The sequence below is a fragment of the Sinocyclocheilus grahami genome, unplaced genomic scaffold, assembly GCF_001515645.1.
Source record: "Sinocyclocheilus grahami isolate Dianchi unplaced genomic scaffold, SAMN03320097.WGS_v1.1 scaffold672.1, whole genome shotgun sequence".
Lineage (NCBI taxonomy): Eukaryota > Metazoa > Chordata > Actinopteri > Cypriniformes > Cyprinidae > Sinocyclocheilus > Sinocyclocheilus grahami.
The window spans coordinates 782,307-806,816 of NW_015505851.1; the positions used below are offsets into that span (position 1 = coordinate 782,307).

The window sequence follows — 24,510 nt, forward strand, 5'->3', positions numbered from 1 at the left end:
CTACCGCCAGACCCGGAGATCGGCTGAATGGATTCGAAAACGGTAAAACTCAACTGTTTAACTCTAGGGGAGCTGGAAAATGAGACTATTTTCAAAAATAGTGGCGTGTTCCTTTAAAGCCGCTTGGGATTGGTGAAGATTTCAGCGTGTACCCGTGACATGATAACTGTAGAGTAAATTTACACACTCCTATTTATTTGACTATCTATTTTTTGTATACAGACAGTACATATACATGTAGATGTATACTGGATATTTGTCAGTACCTTATTTTCCTCTATAGTGTTGTAATTAACATATTGCACATAATTTCGGTTTAATGTACCTTTCCTTTTTATTTATTTATTTATTTTTTGTAATCTTAGTTACTTGTTTTATTTTACATTTTATGTTCTTGTATTGACTGTTTGTATGCAGCAATTCTTAAGAGGATAGTTCACCTTCAGTTGCTGGTCCCCATTGACTTCCATAGTATGGAAAAAAACACATCAATGTCAATGGGGACCAACTGAGGGTGAACTATCCCTTTAACTAACAAACAAACAGACAGACATTCCAGGGATAAAAATTGATGTATGGACTTCACTAAAGGGTTCAGAGGGTGCTTTGGTTCCAGAATTATGAACAACAAAAATGTACTTAGTATAGCATCAACTAGTGTCCAACAGATGTATGTGGCAGCGTGCCTGAGTAGTGGTAGGGATCTGGAACCATTTCACCAAACTTTATGACTATTTAGGGCAGAAAAAGAATAATTGGTAAAAGAGTATAAATACAACAAGATGAAGAAATAAAGTGAATGAATCAGACAAAAACGGTTCATGGCAATTTTGAGGTTTGGCAAACTTGACTGTTTGAATGTTTGAACCAATGCATAAAAATGTAAAAACAAGGTATTAAATAATATTATATGGTCTTGACCTTGACAGAGTCATAGTGTTGAAGTTAAGCTGGAATGGCAAGTCATTAAAGGCAAATGTAATATTTTTATGTTAGAATACTTTCTCTCCTGGCAGATTAATATGCAGTAACTTTAAGTTAGTGGGGGTCTGTCTGGGTAACAGGGTAAACTTTAAGAAATGACTATAATGACATACAAAACAACAACCGCTGGAGCTCGTAATCATCTCTTTATTGCATGCCACTGCAAATATCTTCTCTTAACATTAAGCAAAGATGACTTTGAGGTATTCATTTTTTTGTATCTGTAGTACCAATCCTATTCTGCTAGTGACAAACAAACTATCATTATATTGAACACCAAATGATAATGTTATTGACGTTAACTGCATGAGGAAGTGAAAAATAAAATGCATATTCGTAAATCTCAGCTCCTTTCATTGTGCACTTGATTTTCTTTAACACCAGCTCTTTCAAACAGCCCTTGTGAGCAACCTAATAAAGTCTTTATTGCTTTTCACGGCTGATTGGATTTTCTTCGTCTGGTTACAATGCGAGTTTGCTCTTCATAAACACATACACTAGCTGTGAGATGCAGATCACTGTAGCACTGCATCATAAAATAATAATAAAAAAAAAAAAAATTTTTTTTTTAAATCACATTTTGGCACATGTGGCAACTCTTCAGGCTGAGAACAACAGATTACACTCTATATTCCAGTCTTTTCTTACAAGAAAACAGCAAAATTAATGAAAAAAAGCATATAGAATGTAAAAGTATGCAGTCAAAGAAAGCAATTGTGCTTGCTGCAGAATAAGGTGATGAAAACAGAACATGGCTTGTGATGCACCTTAATACTGGCTGAAACGTGAGCGCGAGTGGGAAGTGTCACCGCAACCTCGCATCAGCATCAGTGTTTGTTCCAGGTTGGGATGGCGATTGGACCTTGAGGGGATCTCTCCACTAATATCAGCTCCTCTGGGTTATTAATGGCCTTGTAATGGAGTAACAGGTCCTGAATGGCTCGTTCTTCAATCTATGATGAAGATGAGATGAACGAAATATATGGTTAAATGATAAACATCAGGAAAAGGAAAGTCTCTCTTTTAAAGTTTTAAATGGTAATGCATTTTCCCCAAGTAGAAATGTTTGAAAGCAGAGCAGGTTTGATTAAAACAGCATGGTTTGAATAATAGATGCCATACCATTTGACAGCCTGACATGTCCAGTGTTATTGCCAAGTTAAAGTTACTGTCTTGGCAGTCAACTGCTGACACTAGACTTTAATCTGGTGAATAAAAGTATGTTAATGTCACTATGTCACATGCACATAAAACAGAAGAATGTTACCTGTATGAGTGCTAGCGGTTTCTCGCGGCTGCGGATCAATGCGGCTTCCTGTTGTCTCTCCTCCTCCACAATGGAGGCAAAGGTAGAGGTGGACGGAGGGCTGCCAACCGCCCTCAGCACCCAAGGGCTGATGGGACAAAACACAAACAGTTCAATGCTTACTAACGCAACTTCTGAAGAGAAACAAGGATGTTGCTTCAAATCTTTAGATTAAAACTGATTTAAGCAGTAGGGATGTGAACTTAAGATGCTTTCTGTTCTACTTCTCCTTAAAGGAATTGTTCACTCAAAAATAAAAATTAGCTGAACATGTGCTCACTCTCAGGTCATCCAAGATGTAGATGAGTTTGTTTCTTCATCAGATTTGGAGAAATGTAGCATTGCATCAGTGTCTCAGCAATGGATGCTCTGCAGTGAATGGGTGCCGTCAGAATGCGAGTCTAAACAGCTGATAAAAACACCACAATAATCCACAAGTAATCCACACCACTCCAGTCCATCAGTTAACATCTTGAGAACCCAAAAGAAACAAATCCATTATTAAAGTGTTTTAACTTTAAAAACAGCTCTAAACAAATATGTGCGTGGATTTTGATGTGAGAGACAACAGGAGATGGACTTTTTCACTGGAGGAAGTGTTATTATAGATTATGGACTTGTATTTTAGCCTGAAGAAACGGTTTGAAGTTAAAAACAAATAAATGATAGATTTGTTTATTACAAACACACAGCTTTTGTCTTCTCCAGATGTTAACTGATGGACTGGAGTGCTGTGGATTACGGTGATGTTTTTATCAGCTGTTTGGACTCTCATTCTGACGGCACCCATTCACTGCAGAGCATCCATTGCTGAGACACTGATGCAATGCTACATTTCTCCAAATCTTTTCACATGAACAAGCAAACTCATCTACATCTTGGATGGCCTGAGGGTGAATACATTTTCAGCAAATTTTCATTTTTGGGTGAGCTATTCCTTTAATGATACTGCTGAAGATTCTATTAGTTATTTTTAGGTTGAAAGAATGGACAGTGTACTTGTATATTGCATATTTTACAACATCGTTCTGTTTACATTGTTGGAAGAATGCAGGCGGTCCAGAAATGTTCACAGTACTGAAAGTCATGAAATTATTCCATTAATGAGCACAAATTTAAAACTTTAAATAATACACAACCCACACACACAGAAAAATATTTTCGCCTGAGAACAATGATACACGGTGAGTTTCTAAAGCCTGTCCGACTGGCTACTGCCTTCTCAGCGTGTGCTCGTAAACACAGGTGACGTCGAGCCCCAGGGAGGAGTGTGTTTGTGACAGAGTTTGCCCTTATCAATAGAGATTACGATCACAGCTGGGCAGTGGAGCGCTGCTGATAAATATTCAGCCCTGTGCTTGAGCGCTGGAGTCATAAACACGAGCGCAGCGGGCAGCTGATGTGACAGACAGACAGAGAGACACCTGGCCACAGTCACACATCTGCAGGCTCAGGTCAGATCAGCGCGACACGCTGGAGAGAGAAACGTCCTGAAGAACCTGCCGCTAGACATCACCACAACATTCTTTTGCATAGACTAGAAAACTTTGTTGGCATTAGTGGAAGTGCATTAGCATGGTTCAAATCGTACTTATCTGACCGCCATCAATTCGTAGCAGTGAATGAAGAGGTATCATATTGATCACAAGTGCAGTATGGAGTACCTCAAGGCTCAGTACTAGGGCCGTTACTTTTCACGCTTTACAAGTTACCCTTGGGAGAAATCATCAGGAAACACGGTGTTAGCTTTCACTGTTATGCTGATGATACTCAGCTCTAGATTTATTTGAGGTCCGGCCAAACATACCAATTTGAAAAACTAACGGAATGCATCGTCAATATAAAAAAACTGGATGACGAGTAATTTCTTACTGCTAAATTCGGAAAAAAACAGGTGTGTTAATTATTGGACCTAAAACCTCCGCATGTAATAACCAAGAACATGGTCTAAGACTCGATGGCTGCTCTGTCAATTCTTCGTCATCAGTTAGGAACCTATTTGATAGCAATCTTTCCTTTGAAAGCCACGTTTCTAGTATTTGTAAAACTGCATTTTTCCATCTCAAAAATATATATAAATTACGACCTATGCTCTCAATGTGTAAAAAATGCAGAAACGTTAATTCATGCGTTCATGACCTCAAGGTTAGATTATTGTAATGCTTTATTGGGTGGTTGTTCTGCACGCTTAATAAACAAACTCCAGCTGGTCCAAAATGCAGCAGCTAGAGTTCTTGATAGAACCGGGAAGTATGCCCATATTAGCCCGGTTCTGTCAACACTGCACTGACTCCCTATTAAACATTGTATAGATTTTAAAATCTTGCTTATTACTTATAAAGCCCTGAATGGTTTAGCACCTCATTATTTGAACTCTTGTTGCATTATAGTCCTCCACGTCCGCTGCTCCTCAAAACTCTGGCAATTTGATAATGCCTAGAATATCAAAATTAACTGCGGGCGGCTGATCCTTTTCCTATTTAGCGCCCAAGCTCTGGAATAACCTACCTAACATTGTTCAGGAGGCAGACACACTCTGTCAGTTTAAATCTAGATTAAAGACCCATCTCTTTAACCTGTCTTGCACATAACACACTAACACATTTTAGCACACAAAATTGAGTGTTTACTATTGTCAATTTGCATTATTGACCCACTATATTCCCATTTAAAGGGTTAGTTCACCCAAAAATGAAAATGAGCCTATAAATTACTCACCCTCAAGTCATACTAGGTTTATATGACTTTCTTCTTTCAGATGAATCCAGTCGGAGTTATATTAAAAACGATCTTTGATCTTTCAAGCTGTTTAATGCCACTCAGCAGGTGTTGCATGCATCAGTCCAAAAGGAGTTAAATAAAAAGCGCCCATCCATTAAAAAAAAAAGACTCACATGGCTCCGGGGGGTGAACAAAGGCCTCCTGTAGCAAATCGATGCATTTTTGTAAGAAAAATAACCATATTTAAAACATAATAATCACTTTAATCTAGCTTGCGCTCACTGCTGCACACGGAAGCAGTTCCGGGGGAATGACGTATGAGGTCGGCTTTGTGCATGCGCCGCTCAGAAGTGACACACACGGAAGCATAGAGGAGAGATCAAAACAACACAACAGTCACTAATTAGAAGAACAAAACAAGGATTTGTAAAGAAGAATGTTGGAGGATTTTGATATAAGCCAAGAGGAGACTGGTTTTCCTTTGCTAAAGTAAGGAACCGTTGCTTCCTTTGCTCCTGTTAACAAACGTTGGTTTTCACGAGACTCACCGGCACATGCACAACGCTGAAGTTCCACCCAGAGCTGCTTCTGTGTACAACTGCTGGCGCAAGCTAGATTAAAGGGATTATTACGTTTTGAATATGGATATTTTTCTTACAAAAACGCATCGATTCGCTACAGAAGGCCTTTGTTCACCCCCAGGAGCCGTGAGAGACACTTTTTTTTAAAAAAAGACTCACATGGCTCCGGGGGGTGAACAAAGGCCTCCTGTAGCAAATCGATGCATTTTTGTAAGAAAAATAACCATATTTAAAACATAATAATCACTTTAATCTAGCTTGCGCTCACTGCTGCACACGGAAGCAGTTCCGGGGGAATGACGTATGAGGTCGGCTTTGTGCATGCGCCGCTCAGAAGTGACACACGCGGAAGCATAGATAAGAGATCAAAACAACACAACAGTCACTAATTAGAAGAACAAAACAAGGATTTGTAAAGAAGAATGTCGGAGGATTTTGATATAAGCCAAGAGGAGACTGGTTTTCCTTTGCTAAAGTAAGGAACCGTTGCTTCCTTTGCTCCTGTTAACAAACGTTGGTTTTCACGAGACTCACCGGCGCATGCACAACGCTGAAGTTCCACCCAGAGCTGCTTCTGTGTACAACTGCTGGCGCAAGCTAGATTAAAGGGATTATTACGTTTTGAATATGGATATTTTTCTTACAAAAACGCATCGATTCGCTACAGAAGGCCTTTGTTCACCCCCAGGAGCCGTGAGAGACACTTTTTTTTAATGGATGGGCACTTTTTATTTAACTTCTTTTGGACTGATGCATGCAACACCCGCTGAGTGGCTTGAAACAGCTTGAAAGATCAAAGACAGTTTTTTAATATAACTGACTGGATTCGTCTGAAAGAAGAAAGTCATATACACCTAGGATGACTTGAGGGTGAAAAATTTATGGGCTAATTTTCATTTTTGGGCGAACTAACCCTTTAATACTGTAAAGTTGCTTTGACAAAATCTATATTGTTAAAAGCGCTATATAGTATAGTATATATTTATTTAATTCCATTTCAGTATCAAAGGCTATTTTCATGGCAATGTATTTAAAAAATACAAGTATAACAAATACAATAAAAACCAGCTTATAACGAGTTATATCACACAAGATTTTTTACATTAACGTGATAAAACTTTTCCTGGCAAAAATTTACTAAATAACTCTAAGTGAATTCACTTCATAAAAGAGTTTTCTCTGTACATTAAAAGCTGGACAGTCCATAAGTGCTATATAAATAAAGGTGATTTGGCACCTTAGCATCACGGTCCACTCTTAAATAACACAACCGTCTGAATCATCTGAACTTCAGACAACACTGGCTTGCGTAATAAACACAGTGAACAAACCAGCCATGACCGCGACAAAGCAACAAAAGCCAAAACATGGTCACTTTGGTTTGCATTGCCGTCATGCTGCAAGACTCCAGACCAACATATGAGACGATCTACAGATGGGGGTGGATTTGAATAAAGGACAGAAACTAGTAGTATGATAAGTGTATGATCTTATCAGCTACTTTTTTCTGCACGTATTCAATACTGTCATTTAGCAAGGACACATTAAATTGACCAAAATTGACAGTAAAGACATTTTAAATTTCTATTTAAAATAAATTGTTCTTTTGAACTTTCTATTCATCAATGAATACTAAAAAAAAAAATGCATCAGTTTCCACAAAAATATGAAGCAGCACAATTGTTTTCAACATTGATAATAATCAGAAATGTTTCTCGAGCAGCAAATCAGGATATTAGAATGATTTCTGAAGAATCATGTGACACTGAAGACTGGCGTAATGATGCTCAAAATCACAGCAATCAGTTACATTTTAATATATAACTATTTTCTATTCATATTTCACAATATTACAGATCTTGCTCTATTTTTTTAGCAAATAAATGCAGTCTTGGTGAGGGATTCTCTTTAAGAAAAATTTTAATAAATAAAAATAACTTTTGAATGGTAATGTATATATTTAAAATGATATTTATTACATTTATTTGTATATTTATTTTTAAAAATCTAAACCGCTTTGTTGCTTCCAAACTGTGGACAGCTTTTTAATTTGGTTGTGAAAAATTATCTTTAAATTCTAAAAGCTACTTTTATATTTTAAACAATTTTTATATTCTAAACAATTATACACAGACATTTTTCAAAGCTATTAATTGCCACATTGTTTAAAGTAGATCACTGGGGAAAGTATGGAACGCCATATTTTTCTATAAAATACAACAAATAAGATGTAGCTTTTTATCGGCCGAGTTAAAGAATTAACGGACCGTTAAAAACAGAGCAAGTTCAGGGTCATTTCACTTGCTGCAGTTCTAAGCACATTCCACTTCTTTGAGAAAAAAAGTAAAGAAAACAAAAGGAACAAATATCATTCTTCCAAGCATCAGCCTAAACACACACAAAACAGCGTGTAGGCAGATGCACTGTAACATGACTGACTTCAGTCCCACTGACTACAGCTGCGCAATCATATAAGACTGCTCACTCACAGGCTATACATGTTATACAGAAGCATTACAGCGCCACCTGATGGAGCACACAGATGAATGAGAACAAAACCTAGTGAGCGTCTACAAAAGCAGAAATGTAAGGCATCATTGGTGAACTGCAAGCAGACGGTTTCCAAGGGAGGCAGCACCTTATTTTGCCTTAATCCTTTACAGAGAAAGCAACCCGGGAAATGCAATTCATAATTAAATTTTTGGGGGTCTGCTAGAATACTTTCACAATTTAAAGTTTAAAAAACAGTTTTTCTCATACCGTACACTGTTGTAGCATCTCTTTGCCTCTGTTATAGTGTCAGTCTGCTCTGATTGGTCAGCCGATTGCCCAGGCTGTTGTGATTGGTCTTATCATTTCAGCTTCTGAGGCTTCATGAGCGGCGATAAACATTATTATTACACGGCTCTCTGGTATACTTGATTCTCATTGGTCATTCGCATCATTCGGAGGGGTTTTATTTTCTGATAACAACCGTCATCATTAGAAATGCCAAATACTGGTATTTGAGGCTGGCACTTCAGTATTAATGTTATACAGAAGCATTACAGCGCCACCTGATGGAGCACACAGATGAATGAGAACAAAACCTAGTGAGCGCCTACAAAAGCAGAAATGTAAGGCATCATTGGTGAACTGCAAGCAGACGGTTTCAAAGGGAGGCAGCACCTTATTTTGCCTTAATCCTTTACAGAGAAAGCAACCCGGGAAATGCAATTCATAATTAAATTTTTTGGGGTCTGCTAGAATACTTTCACAATTTAAAGTTTAAAAAACAGTTTTTCTCATACCGTACACTGTTGTAGCATCTCTTTGCCTCTGTTATAGTGTCAGTCTGCTCTGATTGGTCAGCCGATTGCCCAGGCTGTTGTGATTGGTCTTATCATTTAAGCTTCTGAGGCTTCATGAGCGGCGATAAACATTATTATTACACGGCTCTCTGGTATACTTGATTCTCATTGGTCATTCGCATCATTCGGAGGGGTTTTATTTTCTGATAACAACCGTCATCATTAGAAATGCCAAATACTGGTATTTGAGGCTGGCACTTCAGTATTAACAATACGACTGCTGTAACTATGTTAAAGTGTTCGTATTGTTGCCATAACTGTTTCGTACACCGTAATGAATTTAAGATAAACAGGCATGATTTTAAAAAGCTTTCTTCTCCAATAACATTTGATGTCTTATATGTATTATATCTTTACTTGTGTGTTGAAAAGCTGTGTAATTAGTGATACGACTGTACATTATGCCATAAATGTCCGTTTGCCAGAACTTCGACTAAGCCGTTTGTTAGGAACTGTTTTTCTTAGCAGAAGCGAACCAATAAAATATTTTAACACGCATCAATATTTTGTCAAATCAAGTCAAGTCACCTTTATTTATACAGCGCTTTTAACAATACAGATTGTGTCAAAGCAGCTTTACAGTATTCAATAGGAAAATAGTGTCAATAACGCAAAATGACAATAGTAAACACAATTTTTTGTGTCGAGTAATAAGCGGGATCGTGTACATCCAGTCAATCAGATTTGAAAGTGTCGCCCTACTTTATATTAGGTGGCCTTGACTTGTTAAAGTGTTCGTATTGTTGCCATAACTGTTTCGTACACCGTAATGAATTTAAGATAAACAGGCATGATTTTAAAAAGCTTTCTTCTCCAATAACATTTGATGTCTTATATGTATTATATCTTTACTCGTGTGTTGAAAAGCTGTGTAATTAGTGATACGACTGTACATTATGCCATAAATGTCCGTTTGCCAGAACTTCGACTAAGCCGTTTGTTAGGAACTGTTTTTCTTAGCAGAAGCGAACCAATAAAATATTTTAACACGCATCAATATTTTGTCAAATCAAGTCAAGTCACCTTTATTTATACAGCGCTTTTAACAATACAGATTGTGTCAAAGCAGCTTTACAGTATTCAATAGGAAAATAGTGTCAATAACGCAAAATGACAATAGTAAACACAATTTTTTGTGTCGAGTAATAAGCGGGATCGTGTACATCCAGTCAATCAGATTTGAAAGTGTCGCCCTACTTTATATTAGGTGGCCTTGACTACTATGTACTTACATTCAAATTAATCATTTGATACAATGCACTTACGGCGTACATACATGTTTTTACATGGTACTTAAATAAAAAAAATACCTGCATGTAATTACATCTGTAATTAGTTTCTGTAATTACATTTGTAGTTACACTGCTGACCCATCGCTTACACCTTAACCCATCCCACCAAACCTGTTCCTAACCTCACCCGTATCCCCCCTCAATAGCAGCAGAAATGTTTCGCAATACAATATGAACACAATAAGTACATTGTACTTATTTTGTTGATGTAAGGACATAGTAGTTAAGGCAACTTAATATAAAGAGAGACTGGAAGTGTTTCCAGTTTAGCGTGTGATGTGCATCAGGCGTTTAGTGAACGGATATGGTGCACTGAATGAGATGATCCTCACCCTGTTGGTTTCTCCGGGTCGCTGCTCTCGGCACATTGAAAAGTCACTCTTTTGGCACACATCGGCGGCCCCGCTGGACTCCTGGCCGTCACTGGGGACACTGGAGAGGGTTTCTCACGCCGCTCCTCCTCTACTAGAAGATCCCGGAAGGAACGGGAAGAGGGCGGGGACTGAACTGCTGTCGACCTGACGACACAATGACATAAGGTTCAGACGAAAACATCATTAGCCAATCACCGTGTCCGAATGAGCCGAATTTAATGGCTCTGCCAAAATCACCCATAGACTTAAGCTAGGACACTTCAACTAATTCCCTTTATATAAAGTGACCATTATTGTTTAGTTATGCATTTATGTTTCCATCTTTTATTTTATTTTTTGATGGTCTTTTACTTTTTAATGGTTAAAAACTGAAAATAGTTAATGCGCTATCCAATGCATTAGGAATCATTACTGCAGTACTATTTTTACACCTTGATAAATGTTGTTAAATTTGAATGTTTTTATCACTTGAAATAAAATAAATGTTAACTGAAACGAAATATACTATTTCAGCTAGTCGTCAAGAAAAAAAAATCTAAATTTCATTAAGTTAAACCTGATGTACTACAATAACTAACACTGAAATACAAATGAATAAAAACTAGACATGTTAAAAAAATAAAACACAAAATTACTAACTTTTTACAGTATTCAATAGGAAAATAGTGTGTCAATAACGCAAAATGACAATAGTAAACAATTTTTTGTGTCGAGTAATAATCGTGATAATCATGATCGTGTACATCCAGCCAATCAGATTTGAAAGTGTCGCCCTACTTTATATTAGGTGGCCTTGACTACTATGTACTTACATTCAAATTAATCATTTGATACAATGCACTTACGGCGTACTGTAATATTGTGAAATATTATTATGATGTAAAATAAGGTTTTTCTATTTTAATATACATTAAAATCTAATGTATTTCTGTGATGCGCAGCTGTATTTTCAGCATCATTCCTCCAGTCTTCAGTGTCACATGATCTTCAGAAATCAGTATAATATGCTGATTTATTATCAGAGCTGGAAACTGTTGCTGCTTAATATTGTTTTTGGAACCTGTGATACTTTTTTTTTCAGGATTCTTTGATGAATAAAAAGTTAAAAAGAAGAGCGTTTATTTAAAATAGAAATCTTTTCTAACAACATACACTACCGTTCAAAAGTTTGGGGTCAGTAAATGGTTATTCTTTCTTTTTTTTTTTGAAAGAAATTAAACTTTTATTCAGCGAGGATGTGTTAAATAGTTAAAATATAAAAAAAGATTTATATTGTTAGAAAAGATTTATATTTTGAATAAACGCTGTTCTTTTTAACTTTTTATTCATCAAAGAATCCTGAAAAAAAGTATTGCAGTTTCCAAAAAAATATTTACAATAATAATCAATTATCATAATAATCAATAAAAACAACACTGATAATTCTAATAATAAATCAGCATATTAGAATGATTTCTGAAGGATCATGTGACACTTTATGCTGGAGTAATGATGGAAATTCAGCTTTGCATCACAGAAATAAATTATATTTTAAAGTAGATTAAAATAGAAACCATTATTTTATATTGTAATAACATTTTGCAAGATTACGTTTTTTTCTGTATTTTTGATCAAATAAATGCAGCCTTGATGAGCAGAAGAGGCTTCTTTAAAAAAACATTACAAGTCTTACTGATCCCAAACTTTTGAACAGTAGTGCATGTAGAAATTAACATTAACCAATATTTAAAAATGTATCAAATAAGTATTGTTTATTGTTAGTTTATGTTTATATATATATATATAATTGTTAATGAGCCATATTGCATTTAATTTATTTAATTATGCTTGTGAATGTATTTCTTTATCTAACATGATTATAGTTAAACTATTATTTATAAATCATTATTTGAAATAAACTTTAACTGAATAAAAATAACTTAAAGTTGCTTTATTTAAGCTAATCATTTTCATTTAATTTAACTTTATGTACTAAAATATGAAATTAAACTTGAAAAAAAAGACATTTAAAAATAAAAACAAACAAACAAACTACTAAAATGAAAATGAAAACAGAAAATATATTTAAAAAATATTAATAAAAACTATTATACAATTTCAGTGATAGTAAAACAACACTGCTATGGGGAGTGTAGAGAGCATGGCAATAGGAAAATGAAGCCAAATCTCCCAAATTTTGGCCATTTTGGATAAGGGCATGTCCAGGGAAAAGAGGACATATGGTCACCCTACGTAATCCATTATGTCTCTCAAATGAAGTGGGTATAAAGTCTCTCACCAGGTCTTCACAGGTTTAACTGGAGTAAGAGACGGCGGTGATTTAGCAGACATGCTCTCGGTGCTGCCCTCTCTGGAGGCCTGAGCCATCATCTTCCTCTGCTTCTGAGACATCTTACTGGGGACAACCGAGACCTTAGTGCTGCTGCTGCTGCTCCATCTGGTGTGAAGCAGAGAATGGAGTTAAAAACAGAGCACAGTAAACCGTCTAAACTAGGTGAACTACCATGACAGAAGACTTACGAGCTGGGACTCTTGGGTGTAGCACCCCTGTTCAGAGAGTTGGCCTCCATCTCCATGATGACCCTGAGGTCCAGGACAGGAGCCGGTCTAGAGAGACTGAACGTACATTCAGAATTACAGTGATACCAATCAAGAACATCCACTGTTTGCTGTGACCGAGCATTTCAATCACCTGGCTTTGACTAGAGGGATGGGTTCAGGGGTGGACGACTGAGTCAAAACAGGGGTGCCAGGAGGAGTCTTCAGCCCACGCCTCTCATCCTACAAGCACCAAATATTCTTAAATGAAGAGTTCATGCAACAGTGAAAAATCTGTCATCATTTACTGATACTTAAAGGGATGGGAGATCTCTGCTGGAAGGATGACTTACGTTTCGGTACTTTTTAAAACTCAACAGCATCTTCACCATTTCATTTGATTGAGAAACTGAAGCAGAAGGACTATTTGAATCCACAACGCACAGCCATTTGGACTATAATAGTGTTCAATCATCATACAAAATATATCAGAAGTATGTTTATTTATTTTGTAAAGGGGTTTTATTAAGCAAGGATGCAATAAATTGACCAAAAGTGTACAGTCTACAGTACAAAAACAAACACACTTTAAAAATATGTATCACAATCTTCACTGAAATATTCAGCAGTACAACTGTTTTCAACACTGATAATAATCAGAAATGTTTCTCGATCAGCATATTATACTGATTTCTGAAGATCATGTGACACTGAAGACTGGAGGAATGATGCTGAAAATACAGCTGCACATCACAGAAATAAATTACATATTAGAATATATTCATATAGAAAAGATTTATTTTAAATTTTAATATTTTCACTATTTTTTTATATCAAAAGAAGAACAGTATATTATATATTAGATTACAATAATATCTTAATATATACAAATTTAAGTTACACTAAAAAGAATTTTCATTTTTGGAAATAACCAACCATATCTGTTGTTTTCAGTAGCAAGTGAAACTGAAAAGAGCCTTTTAAATAGTGTTATTATAATCACTCAGAATGAAATGTGTGTATGTGTAGCAGTGTTAACTTCAGTGACTTTTTTTCACTGATGACAACGAGACGATAACGAAATAAAACTCTTTTTGAATGTCAAAAACTATGACGTAAATCTATTGACATTTTCGTCAACGAATAAAAACGAGACGAAAATGTTAGGGAGGGTCGATTTGGGAAGAGATTCATTCAGAAGGAATCTGCTGCGTGGTTCGGAGGTTAGATGCGTACATTCAAAAATGTCAATATGTGGGAGTAAGAATGAAGAATATGGTAAACAAGTTAGTATAAATTAGGGCTGCATGATGTATCGAAATAATCAAAATATCGCAATATGCATATCGCAAGGGCGTGCGATATCTGAATCATTTTAATAATAGGTTACTTAAATCAAAACGTTGCAAAAGGTCAAAGTTTTAGTTCGACGCATATAGCAGAGAATTGCTTGACGTTAAAAAGAGTTAAGTGCAATAACACAGAATTATGTCAATAGTACCCGTCTCGACGATCATTCTCGTAAACGCAGTCGGTTATGTTTTAAATGAATGTAAACAGCTGAGAAAGAAATCGGATGTGTATCATTATACTGGATCCGTGCAGTCGGATTTAAAGGGACAGCCGCCTATAAATACGTGCTGCTGAATATGTCACTAATGTTAATCAAACAACAAAACAGCTATAACAAAGATTAATCTCAATTTAATTCATACAGTGAACACTATGCAGTGTTATTTTACACTTAATTATTAAATATCTGTATACTACGGTTTATTTTATCTATGCTTAATTTATCTAAATTGTGTATTTGTTCTTTTTTTCCCCCTTTTTCTCTTTTTTTTTTTTTACTGACTGTTCACTTGCCTTTAATCATGTTTGAACTTTCTCAGACTATAGTTTTTGCTGTAGTATATGAAGAAGCACTTAAAGTGTGTGGAAAGCAAAGTTACAATGATATAAAATTAGTGACATTCATTTATTTTGTTTGTATGTTCACACTGATGTTAAAATGACATTCTCCGATTTGTGACATTACTTTTTATGTACTGCTAAAACACTGCTGGTCACTTTCAGAAGTTGTAGTGATTCTTTCTTTTCCAAGAAAGAATGTGAAACAAATTGGTTATATAATTTGCATTTTTAAATATAATTGAAATTGATTTTACACACTTTAAGCAATATCGTATCGCATATCGCATTTGTTAACAAGGTATCACGTATCACATTTTTCTTCAATATCGCACAGCCCTAGTATAAATAATGCATAATTAGCCTATAACCATTGGTATTTTCATTAAAAAGAAGACTATGTTCTTGTTCGTTATGAGAAGCGGTTTTATTTAATTTGAACAAAGGCATGTTGTGTGTCACCGCAGTTAAATCAGTGTCTTATCATGATAAAACCTTAATATCAAACCTATATAATGAGTTTGGAAATTTTAGAGAAATGCATAAATGCACTGTAACTAAACCCATTAGATTTTAGACAACTAAATTTACTGTAGATTTATTTATGCAACATATAACATGTTTAGTTATGATATTTAGTCGACTAAAACTAATGGCATTTTAGTCAAAAGAATATGACAAACTAAATCAAAATTTGCTGTCAAAATTAACACTGCTGTGTAGTTAGTGAGTTAATGTTATGCAGGTGTTGTGGCTTCACCTGGAAGACGGGGGACTGCAGGTCTCGAGGGCTGCCTGCTCCCATATAACTGCCCTCAGAGTCAGACGTGATGAGCTCCTGCAGAGACTCCACTGAACTGGCCTTCACTGAATGAGCCAAACCTGAGGAGCACAGCCAGGTCAAACAGATCCAGCCCAAACTAAACATGGCTGAAGTTAAACTGCTCAAATAATAGAAATGACCTAATCATTCATTTCTGCTTCATGATCATCACATGATTTTCAGTGCGCTGTGGTATAGAGCTCATTTTGATCAGTGGTTCTAAACTTTTTTTGACTTAAAGGGATAGTTCACCCAAAAATGAAAATGTGATGTGTATCTGCTTACCCCCGGGGCATCCAAGATGTAGGTGACTTTGTTTCTTCAGTAGAACACAAACGGAGATTTTTAACTCAAACCATTGCAGTCTGTCAGTCTTATAATGGAGGTGAATGGCTTTGAGAGTCAAAAAACATATGCAAACAAAACCAATTTTTTTTTTGACGATACATTGATGTGTAAAGACACGAAACGATTGGTCTGCAAGAAACTGAACAGTATTTATACGGCGGATTGCAGACTTAAAAGTGCATTACCACCACCTATCTCTCAAATCTATCTACAATCTCAATTAGGAGTGTCAATGGTCAATTTGAGAGATAGGTGGCGGTAATGCACTTATAAGTCTGCGATCCGCCGTAAAGCAAGAAGACGACACATCGGCTGGTGAGGACGCGCTCAGGACAGTTCAGACATTGCAGTGCATCAGAGGTAAAAAACAATATAAATACTGTTCAGTTTCTTGCACAGATCGTTTCGTGTCTTTACACATCAGTGTGTCGTCACGAGCCGCAGGGTTCAATTTGGTTTTGTTTGTGTATGTTTTTTTTGACTCTCAAAGCCATTCACCTCCATTATAAGACTGACAGACTGCAACGGTTTGAGTTAAAAATCTCCATTTGTGTTCTACTGAAGAAACAAAGTCACCTACATCTTGGATGCTCCGGGGGTAAGCAGATAAACATCACATTTTCATTTTTGGGTGAACTATCCCTTTAAAAGGCCGCCCCATTTTCCAACACAATATTTGAAAGCTCCTCATGCAATCTGTAATATTCCTCTGGCATGTTCTGCTGCAATTATATGCAATTCATTTCATTTTTATTAACAGAAATGGCAAGTGTCAAAATAAATTAACCACAATTGTTTTTGTGATTACAAAAGTTAAATAACTGTATATTATTTATTAAAACAGAAGTAGTAATAATAATTACATTTTGCAAAGAAACGGTAGTAGTTTTAATTTAAAAAAAAGAAATAAACATTTAATTAGAAATAATTATATGAAATACATAAACCAGTGTTAATTTAATATAAGTGATATAATATAAGTTTTATTAATATTTTGAACTACTTTTTTTAAATTTTACTTTTATATAAAGTTTAAGCAATTTTGTCATTTTTATTTTTGTTTAGTTTTTTATATATATATATATATATATATATATATATATATATATATATATATATATATATATATATATATATATCTAATTAATTCTTAGGTTTTAGTTTTGGGTCATTTCGTGTCAACTCAACCAGAGGTCCCCAGCTAAAATTTTTGATTTTGCTAATATTTTTTTTGAAGAAAGATGAACATGTATAGTGATGATAGCCCAAATAATAAATGTCATAGATGAATATTTATGGAGTAATCCACTATTTTGCAGAGGGGATTTGGCAATTTTCACCTGAGATTCAGAGCCAAATTACAGGGGGTTAAAAATGACTTTAAAAAGATGGCAGCATCATAATATCATTTTAATACAGAGATTGGAAGGTCTGTTAGTAAAATATGTTGACTTTAGCAATCTTTGTTGTGTTATGTGCCAATGGTGACCATTCAAAAATGGGGAAAGAGCACTTTTCAAGTTTTCCTCCAAAGTTTGCATGCCTGTAACTCAAAAAGTATTGAAGATATCTTAATGCCCTTTTAGATATTGGGTCTTAAACTTCATTTTTTAAGGCCCTATATGGTTCGGTTCCAAAAGATAATGGAATTTCAATATGGCTCCAGGAGTAAATTGTTAAATAGTACACATTTGCAGTGGTCAAAAACCAAATGTGGGTAATTTTGCAAAAATATTATACTTCTTTTCTTTTAAAGAAGAATGTCTGAAGAACAAATAATGTTGAAACTAGAAATGTATCTTGTTTCCTTCCGTCCAAACAACTGCATTGAACATACCCGTCTGAGTGCCATAAGTATTCTTTTTCCAAAGTTTGCATGCCTATAACTCAAGAAGTATTTAAAGATATTGCAATATGATTTTAGATTCCAGTTCTTAATAAACTTTTCTTTCGGAATCTTCATTTTCAAGGCCCTACAATGTTCAGTCCCAGAGATATGGGGATGTCAATGAGGCTCCATATTCAGATAACCATAATAACTACAATAAAACAAACCTAATCAATTACATTTGATTATTTTATATATTATGTATAATTTTAATACAAGTTAACTTTTATCATTTTAATTAATTCTGTGGCTGCCTTAGAAGTTTGGTGATGCCCACTGGTTAAGACCCACTAATTTAGATGATCAATATTAGTCTCAATATTAGATATTCATCTGTTGCTAGGGTGTTTTATGAGTGGTTGCTAAAGTATTCAGGGATGGTTGCTCACTTGTCCATCTCAAAAGAACACACCGAGGGATCTGATAATCCTATACTCCCAAGTATAAGCAACAGTGAGAGTGATGCTCTGCTCAAACACAGTTAACTGGAGTGTTTAATATGCAGGGTGAGGGAGCTGACCTGCAGGGGGCGGGCTCTGGATGACATCAGACAGATTGTATCCGCCAGAGCTGTCCGAGCGCCGCCGGGGCTTCCTCTTAGCCCTCATCTTGGCCTTCTTCAGCAGGCTCTCGCTAGATTGAACACAGAGAGGACTCTGAATACAGCTGGACAGTTCTTCATATCCATATAACAGTGTTTCAGCAGGTGGATCTCACACCTGGAGCGATCGGCTTCAGAGCCGCTTTTACAGTCCACAGCCGAGTCCCACTCTCGGTCCTCATAGGCGCTGAGATCCGGAGCGTCGGCGTATGGCGTGATGAGACGTCTCTGCATGGCTGGGATCTGTCAGAGGAGTCTGATGTCAGGATCTCGGAGCAGAGCTTCAATGAAGCAGACGAGAGCGATGATTCAGACTTACCATCCCCCTGTACGCAGCTGTTAGATCCAGGAGGACATCATCGCTCAAGATCTCCAGCGCTCTGACAGACACAGACACATGAGCAACACCTGTTAGTTTTAAGTAAACTGGATGAAATTAATACTTTTATTGATCAAGGATGCATTCAACTGTTGACAGCAAAGACATTTATCAGGGTTTCCATTTCAAATAAATGCTGTTCCTTTGAACTTTCTATTCATCAAAGAATCCTGAAAAATAAAATGTTTCACAGTTTTCAGAAAAATACGAAGCAGCACAACTGTTCTCAACATTGATAATAATCAGAAATGTTTCTTGAGCAGCAAATCGGCATATTAGATTGATTTCTGAAGATCATGTGACACTGAAGACTGGAGGAATGATGCTGAAAATACAGCTGCGCATCACAGAAATAAATGATATTTTTACACATTCACATAGAAAACAGCTATTTTAAATTGTAATAATAGTTCACAATATTACTGTGCTTTTCACTGCATTTTTGAAACCTTGGTGAGCAGAAGAGACTTCTGCCAAATACTTATTTAATCACTCTATTTCCTGGGCATGTAATTTCTCTGTGATTCATACAAGAATGTTTTCCATTCACAATGCTTTAACTTGTATTACCCCAAAGAAGTGAAAGCTCAACCTCCTATACCTTATTTCTAAAATATAACAGAGCTGAACACAAGCAAATTCAAGGTTAAGAGTTAACTGCGGAAACTCTTGCAAGCTATCAGGGTTAACAGATGTGAGATGTAACAGATTTATGCAGCAGGGTTTAATGGTCTGGATCTCACCTGGACTCCAGCAGCGCCGTCATGTTGAGGGCGATGAACTGCAGGCAGGACAGTTTGAGCTGATCAGCGTTGAACACGGTGGCAAACTCCAGCAACTCTGCTGCGTTCTTCAGCGTCACTGCACACAATACACCGACAAAATCACCTCATTCTGGTGTCTGTTTTGCACTGCAAGATTTTGGACTCTGCATAGTATATTACATGCAATGCAATAATAACAGTCATTTCAAGTGAAAGAAAAAAGCTCAACTGTTATAGTTACTTTTCCATACTATTCAAAATATCAAGATCACCTTTCAAGCTCAAAGTGAATGAAAACACCCTGCAAAGTTTTAAATCTAAAAGTACCTCGTGTATAGAGTTATTGTCTCTCAAAAGAAAGAGTCGACTCTGAATCATTGAAACGAGTCGTTTTTAAAACGAATCCCAAGCCGTTTCATCTTGACGTCAACATGAAACATTAGCATATTGTCCAGAAAGCAGCACTGCGCTCACAAACGCTGCTTTATCAGGCATCACAGGTGAGATGAAATTAAAATGAGACCAATTGGACCAATCACCGCAGATTAGCGTCACGCAAAGCAGGGGTTTGAAAAAATGAATAATTGAGCGAATCGTCTGGGAGTCGTTGAGCAAGTAAGGTAAAAATAAATGCATATTATAAGACCATGAAAGTGTTTTTTGACCTTGCATGACCTTTGGGACTCCCAAAACCAAAATATGAACCTTTCATGACCCATAATAGGGGCAGATATTGACCCATGACCCATAATAGATATTGTGCATTACAATTTTTGCTTATATCTGACATTTTTAACAGTCAAAAACTGGTATTTATTGTCGGCAACAAGATGTTAGGCAGATTTTTGGCAACATTTTTTTCCACTCAATGAAAGTAAATGAAAACAAGAGCAGATGAGCATTAAAAACAACAATATGGCCGGTGTAATACACGACCGTTCAAAAGTTTAGGGTCAGTAGGATTTTATTTATTTTTAAGAATTAATTACTTAAGATACTTTTATTCATCAAGGATGCATTAAATTGATTGATCAAAGGTGAGCAAAGACATTTATAAGACTGGAGTAATGATGCTGAAAATTCAGCTTTGATCACAGCAATAAATTACATTTCAACAGATATTCACACAGAAAACAGTTCTTTTAAATTGTAATAATATTTCACAATATTACCATTTTTACTGTATTTTTGATCAAACAAATGTAGCCTTGGTGAGCAGAAGAAACTTCTTTCAAAAATTTTTTTTTTTTGAATGAGAGTGTATATTTTCAGAAGTCACATGACAGACTGTAGACGTACGGTTCTCAGTGATGGCGACCTCACAGATCTCCTTCAGCCTGGTGATCAGCAGCTGATCCGCCACCACCAGCACGTTACACACGAACTCCACATTCACAGACTCTGAGATATAAAGACAGACATGGATTACACCCGTGAAAGGAGGAAAGCCAGGTAATAACAGCAGAGCACAAAGCCTGGGGTGTTACCTCTGACAGTGGGAGACTCGTCGGTGTAGATGTACTCCAGAATGGCCTGCAGGACCTCCGAGGTGGTGGGCATATCCAGCGCAGTGCAGCTGTTGGCCTGAAGAGGGCAGAAGACACTCACATGAACACAACAGTTCCAGCTCAGAGAGATGTAGGTGCTGCTGCTTCACCTCATTTCATTTTACCTCAATCCAGGGGCTGCCCAGCATACTGTTGAAATACTCTGTAGAAATAAAAGAATCAAAATTAAATCCCTCTCATTCAAAAATTATAATTAATCTATACTTTATGTGAAACACACATGAAGAATGTCCAAGCTGCTAAATGAAGGTGAATAGAGACTGTCGAGCGCTTAAAAATCATAAAATTAAGGATTTTCAGCAAGAAACAAACAAGGTATGGGTTAGTTTTAGATTTTCTAGCCATTTCTACTCATTTTCAAATATCACTGTCTGAAAAACTGCAGTGGAGGCATTCTAAAAAAATCTTAGTTTTAACTTCAATAAGGTCAAAGCGGTTTTAAAATGACCTTAAGCAACATTACTGATTATTATATTACGATGTTGAAAACAATTGGGCTGCTTCAGATTTTTGTGAAAAAAAATATGAAAAATATCTTGACATCTTATTTTTCAGGATTCTTTGAATAGAAAGTGCTAAATAACAGCATTTATTTGAAATAGAAATCTTTTCTAACATTATAAATGTCTTTACTGTCACTTTTAATCAATTTAATGCACCCGTGCTGAATAAAAGTATTAATTTTAAAAAATCATAACGACCAGTGTTATTGTCGTATCAATGATAACATTTATATCGTTTTTAATATTGTTAACATTCATTAATAATTTAAACAATTCTTTAATAATTTATTTTTAGATTTTCGGTTTCCATTTGAAATTTTAGACAAAGTTTTAGTAATTTCGTTATGTATTTTTGTAATATTTTTATGTCTATAGTTTAAGCTTTAGGTATTTCTATTTCAATAAACTAAATGAAAAAAAATGTTGCACTGGCAAGAAGCTAAAATAACTTAATTTTTTTTTTCAGTCAATGTTTAATTAGTTTCATGAAAATGCTTGTCTTTAGCCAAAAAAATAAAAATAAATGGTGCAAAGACACATTTTCAATGCTTCAATGTTCAATTGAATCAGTCTGAATAAAGTCTACTGCAGAGGACACAAGTGTGAAATAAAACATTGATCTCACCCAGCCGAGCACACAAGACGCATTTATGACAGGGAAAGTCTTTGCCGTCCTCCGAGCGCAGCGTGACGTCACAGAGGTACGAGCTGAGGACACACAATGAGAAGATCTTTATTGACAGCCAATGAAAGAGTGTATGACCTCCATTGATGCTTCAACACAACACACACCATTTTTTCTGGTTGAATCGCAGCTTGTTGCCCGTCTTCTTCTGCACCACACTGATCTTCCCATTTTCAAACTTCACCCCATCAAGCCTAGTCATTCATAAGATACTTATTATTTAGCAACCAGGACACCTTGATGAATTACAGCAATAGCCAATAATAACCCCTCATTTACATACAAAAATACTGAAAGTACAGCAGTAAAAACACCTCAGGCCATCCAAGATGCAGGTGAGTTTGTTTCTTCATCAGATTTGGAGAAATGTAGCATTGCATCAGTGTCTCAGCAATGGATGCTCTGCAGTGAATGGGTGCCGTCAGAATGAGAGTCCAAACAGCTGATAAAAACATCACAATAATCCACACCACTCCAGTCCATCAGTGAACATCTGGAGAAGACAAAAGCTGCGTGTTTGTAAGAAAGAAATCCATCATTAGCACTGTTGTTTCTCACTAACATACGAGTCCATAATCCATAACACTTCCTCCAGTGCAAAAGTCCATCTCCTGTTGTCTCTCACGAGCAGTTTCGACTTGTAAACGGTGCTCGATCTGTGCAGATTTCTCTCTTGATTCAGACAAAACGACTCTTTCACTGGAGGAAGTGTTATTATGGACTCTTATTTGGTCTTCTCCAGATGTTAACTGATGGACTGGAGTGCTGTGGTTTACTTGTGGATTACTGTGATGCTTTTATCAGCTGTTTGGACTCTCATTCTGACGGCACCCATTCACTGCAGAGCATCCACTTGTGAGCAGGTGATGGAATGCTACAAATCTGATGAAGAAGCAAACTCATCTACATCTTGGATGGCCTGAGGATGACATTTTCAGCAAATGTTCATTTTTTGGTCAACTATTCCTTTAACAGTACAAGTGAACTTCAGGGGAAAAATACATTGAAAAAGCATCTCACCGTGCTGAGAGGCTCCCCAAGCCCAGTTTTTTGGCGACACCCTGCAGCATCTTCACAGGGTTTTGTCCAGGTTCACCGACATTACCACTCTTGCCTTTTTTCCCAGACTTAGTGTTTTTGGCCTTGGGCTTGTCTGCATCCTCGTAAGTCTTAGCAGGAAGAGAGCGGTACACATCCAGAGCGGAGCGCTTCTCCAGCCCTAGAGCCTGCAGACTGTGGATCAGCTGCTGCTGCGGTTCAGGATCGGAGCTCTGGTTAGAGCGAGGGACGATGGGCCGGGTCCCGTGAACCAGCATCTCACAGGAATCTGTGTAGATGAAGTGAAGCGCTTGCTCCAGCATCTCAGGAGGAACCTTCTCCAGGACCAGCAGATCACAGCCCACCGCGTCTTCTCCTTTCTTCACCTCTCCATCTTCCACACCCTCTTTGCAGCCCTCTGGCAGGAGCACTTTGCGGAAGAAGTCCGACCGCGTGGATAGGATGTATTTGTGTGCTGCGAAGGTGCGATCGCCAGCCTGCAGGGTCACGTCATGGATGCTGTCCGTCTCATCGGCTTCAGTCAGGAGGCGCTGGAAGTGCTGGGAGAACGTGGACGCAGAAGCGGTGGGAACTTCATACAAGCTGAAGAACAGAGAGAAGAACAAGCTAACACGAGTAGGCTGAAAGTATAACACAACACAATTAAGATTGGAAACCAGTTCAGAACTAAACAGTTACATAATGATTTGCATAAAATTTGATTCCATTAATGGTTCTTAAATGCATTATTAAGATAATATTATAGCTTTTACTTTATATTTTTTATTTAATTATTTTAATTTTAGGTCATTTTTTGACATTTATATTAGTTACCGTTTCAATGTTTTAATATATA

The 24,510-nt window shown here is 36.6% G+C and overlaps 1 protein-coding gene across 1 annotated transcript in view; it reads right to left on the reverse strand.

Annotated features, from left to right (window-relative positions):
- Nucleotides 1–1,202: 1,202 nt before the first annotated feature.
- LOC107559035 (inhibitor of Bruton tyrosine kinase-like) overlaps nucleotides 1,203–24,510 on the reverse strand; it is a 37,046-nt gene continuing 13,738 nt past the window's right edge. Inside the window, exons 12-28 of the mRNA XM_016242758.1 lie at nucleotides 23,637–24,257; nucleotides 22,724–22,810; nucleotides 22,557–22,639; nucleotides 21,533–21,570; nucleotides 21,348–21,444; nucleotides 21,160–21,261; nucleotides 19,840–19,957; nucleotides 19,037–19,097; nucleotides 18,836–18,960; nucleotides 18,637–18,749; nucleotides 15,818–15,939; nucleotides 13,301–13,389; nucleotides 13,129–13,224; nucleotides 12,887–13,045; nucleotides 10,567–10,752; nucleotides 2,252–2,378; nucleotides 1,203–1,937 (exon numbers count right to left, since the gene is read on the reverse strand). Of these exons, the coding sequence (XP_016098244.1) occupies nucleotides 1,812–1,937; nucleotides 2,252–2,378; nucleotides 10,567–10,752; nucleotides 12,887–13,045; nucleotides 13,129–13,224; nucleotides 13,301–13,389; nucleotides 15,818–15,939; nucleotides 18,637–18,749; nucleotides 18,836–18,960; nucleotides 19,037–19,097; nucleotides 19,840–19,957; nucleotides 21,160–21,261; nucleotides 21,348–21,444; nucleotides 21,533–21,570; nucleotides 22,557–22,639; nucleotides 22,724–22,810; nucleotides 23,637–24,257 (2,350 nt within the window). The 3' untranslated portion in view covers nucleotides 1,203–1,811. The remainder of the gene's footprint in view (nucleotides 1,938–2,251; nucleotides 2,379–10,566; nucleotides 10,753–12,886; nucleotides 13,046–13,128; nucleotides 13,225–13,300; nucleotides 13,390–15,817; nucleotides 15,940–18,636; nucleotides 18,750–18,835; nucleotides 18,961–19,036; nucleotides 19,098–19,839; nucleotides 19,958–21,159; nucleotides 21,262–21,347; nucleotides 21,445–21,532; nucleotides 21,571–22,556; nucleotides 22,640–22,723; nucleotides 22,811–23,636; nucleotides 24,258–24,510) is intronic.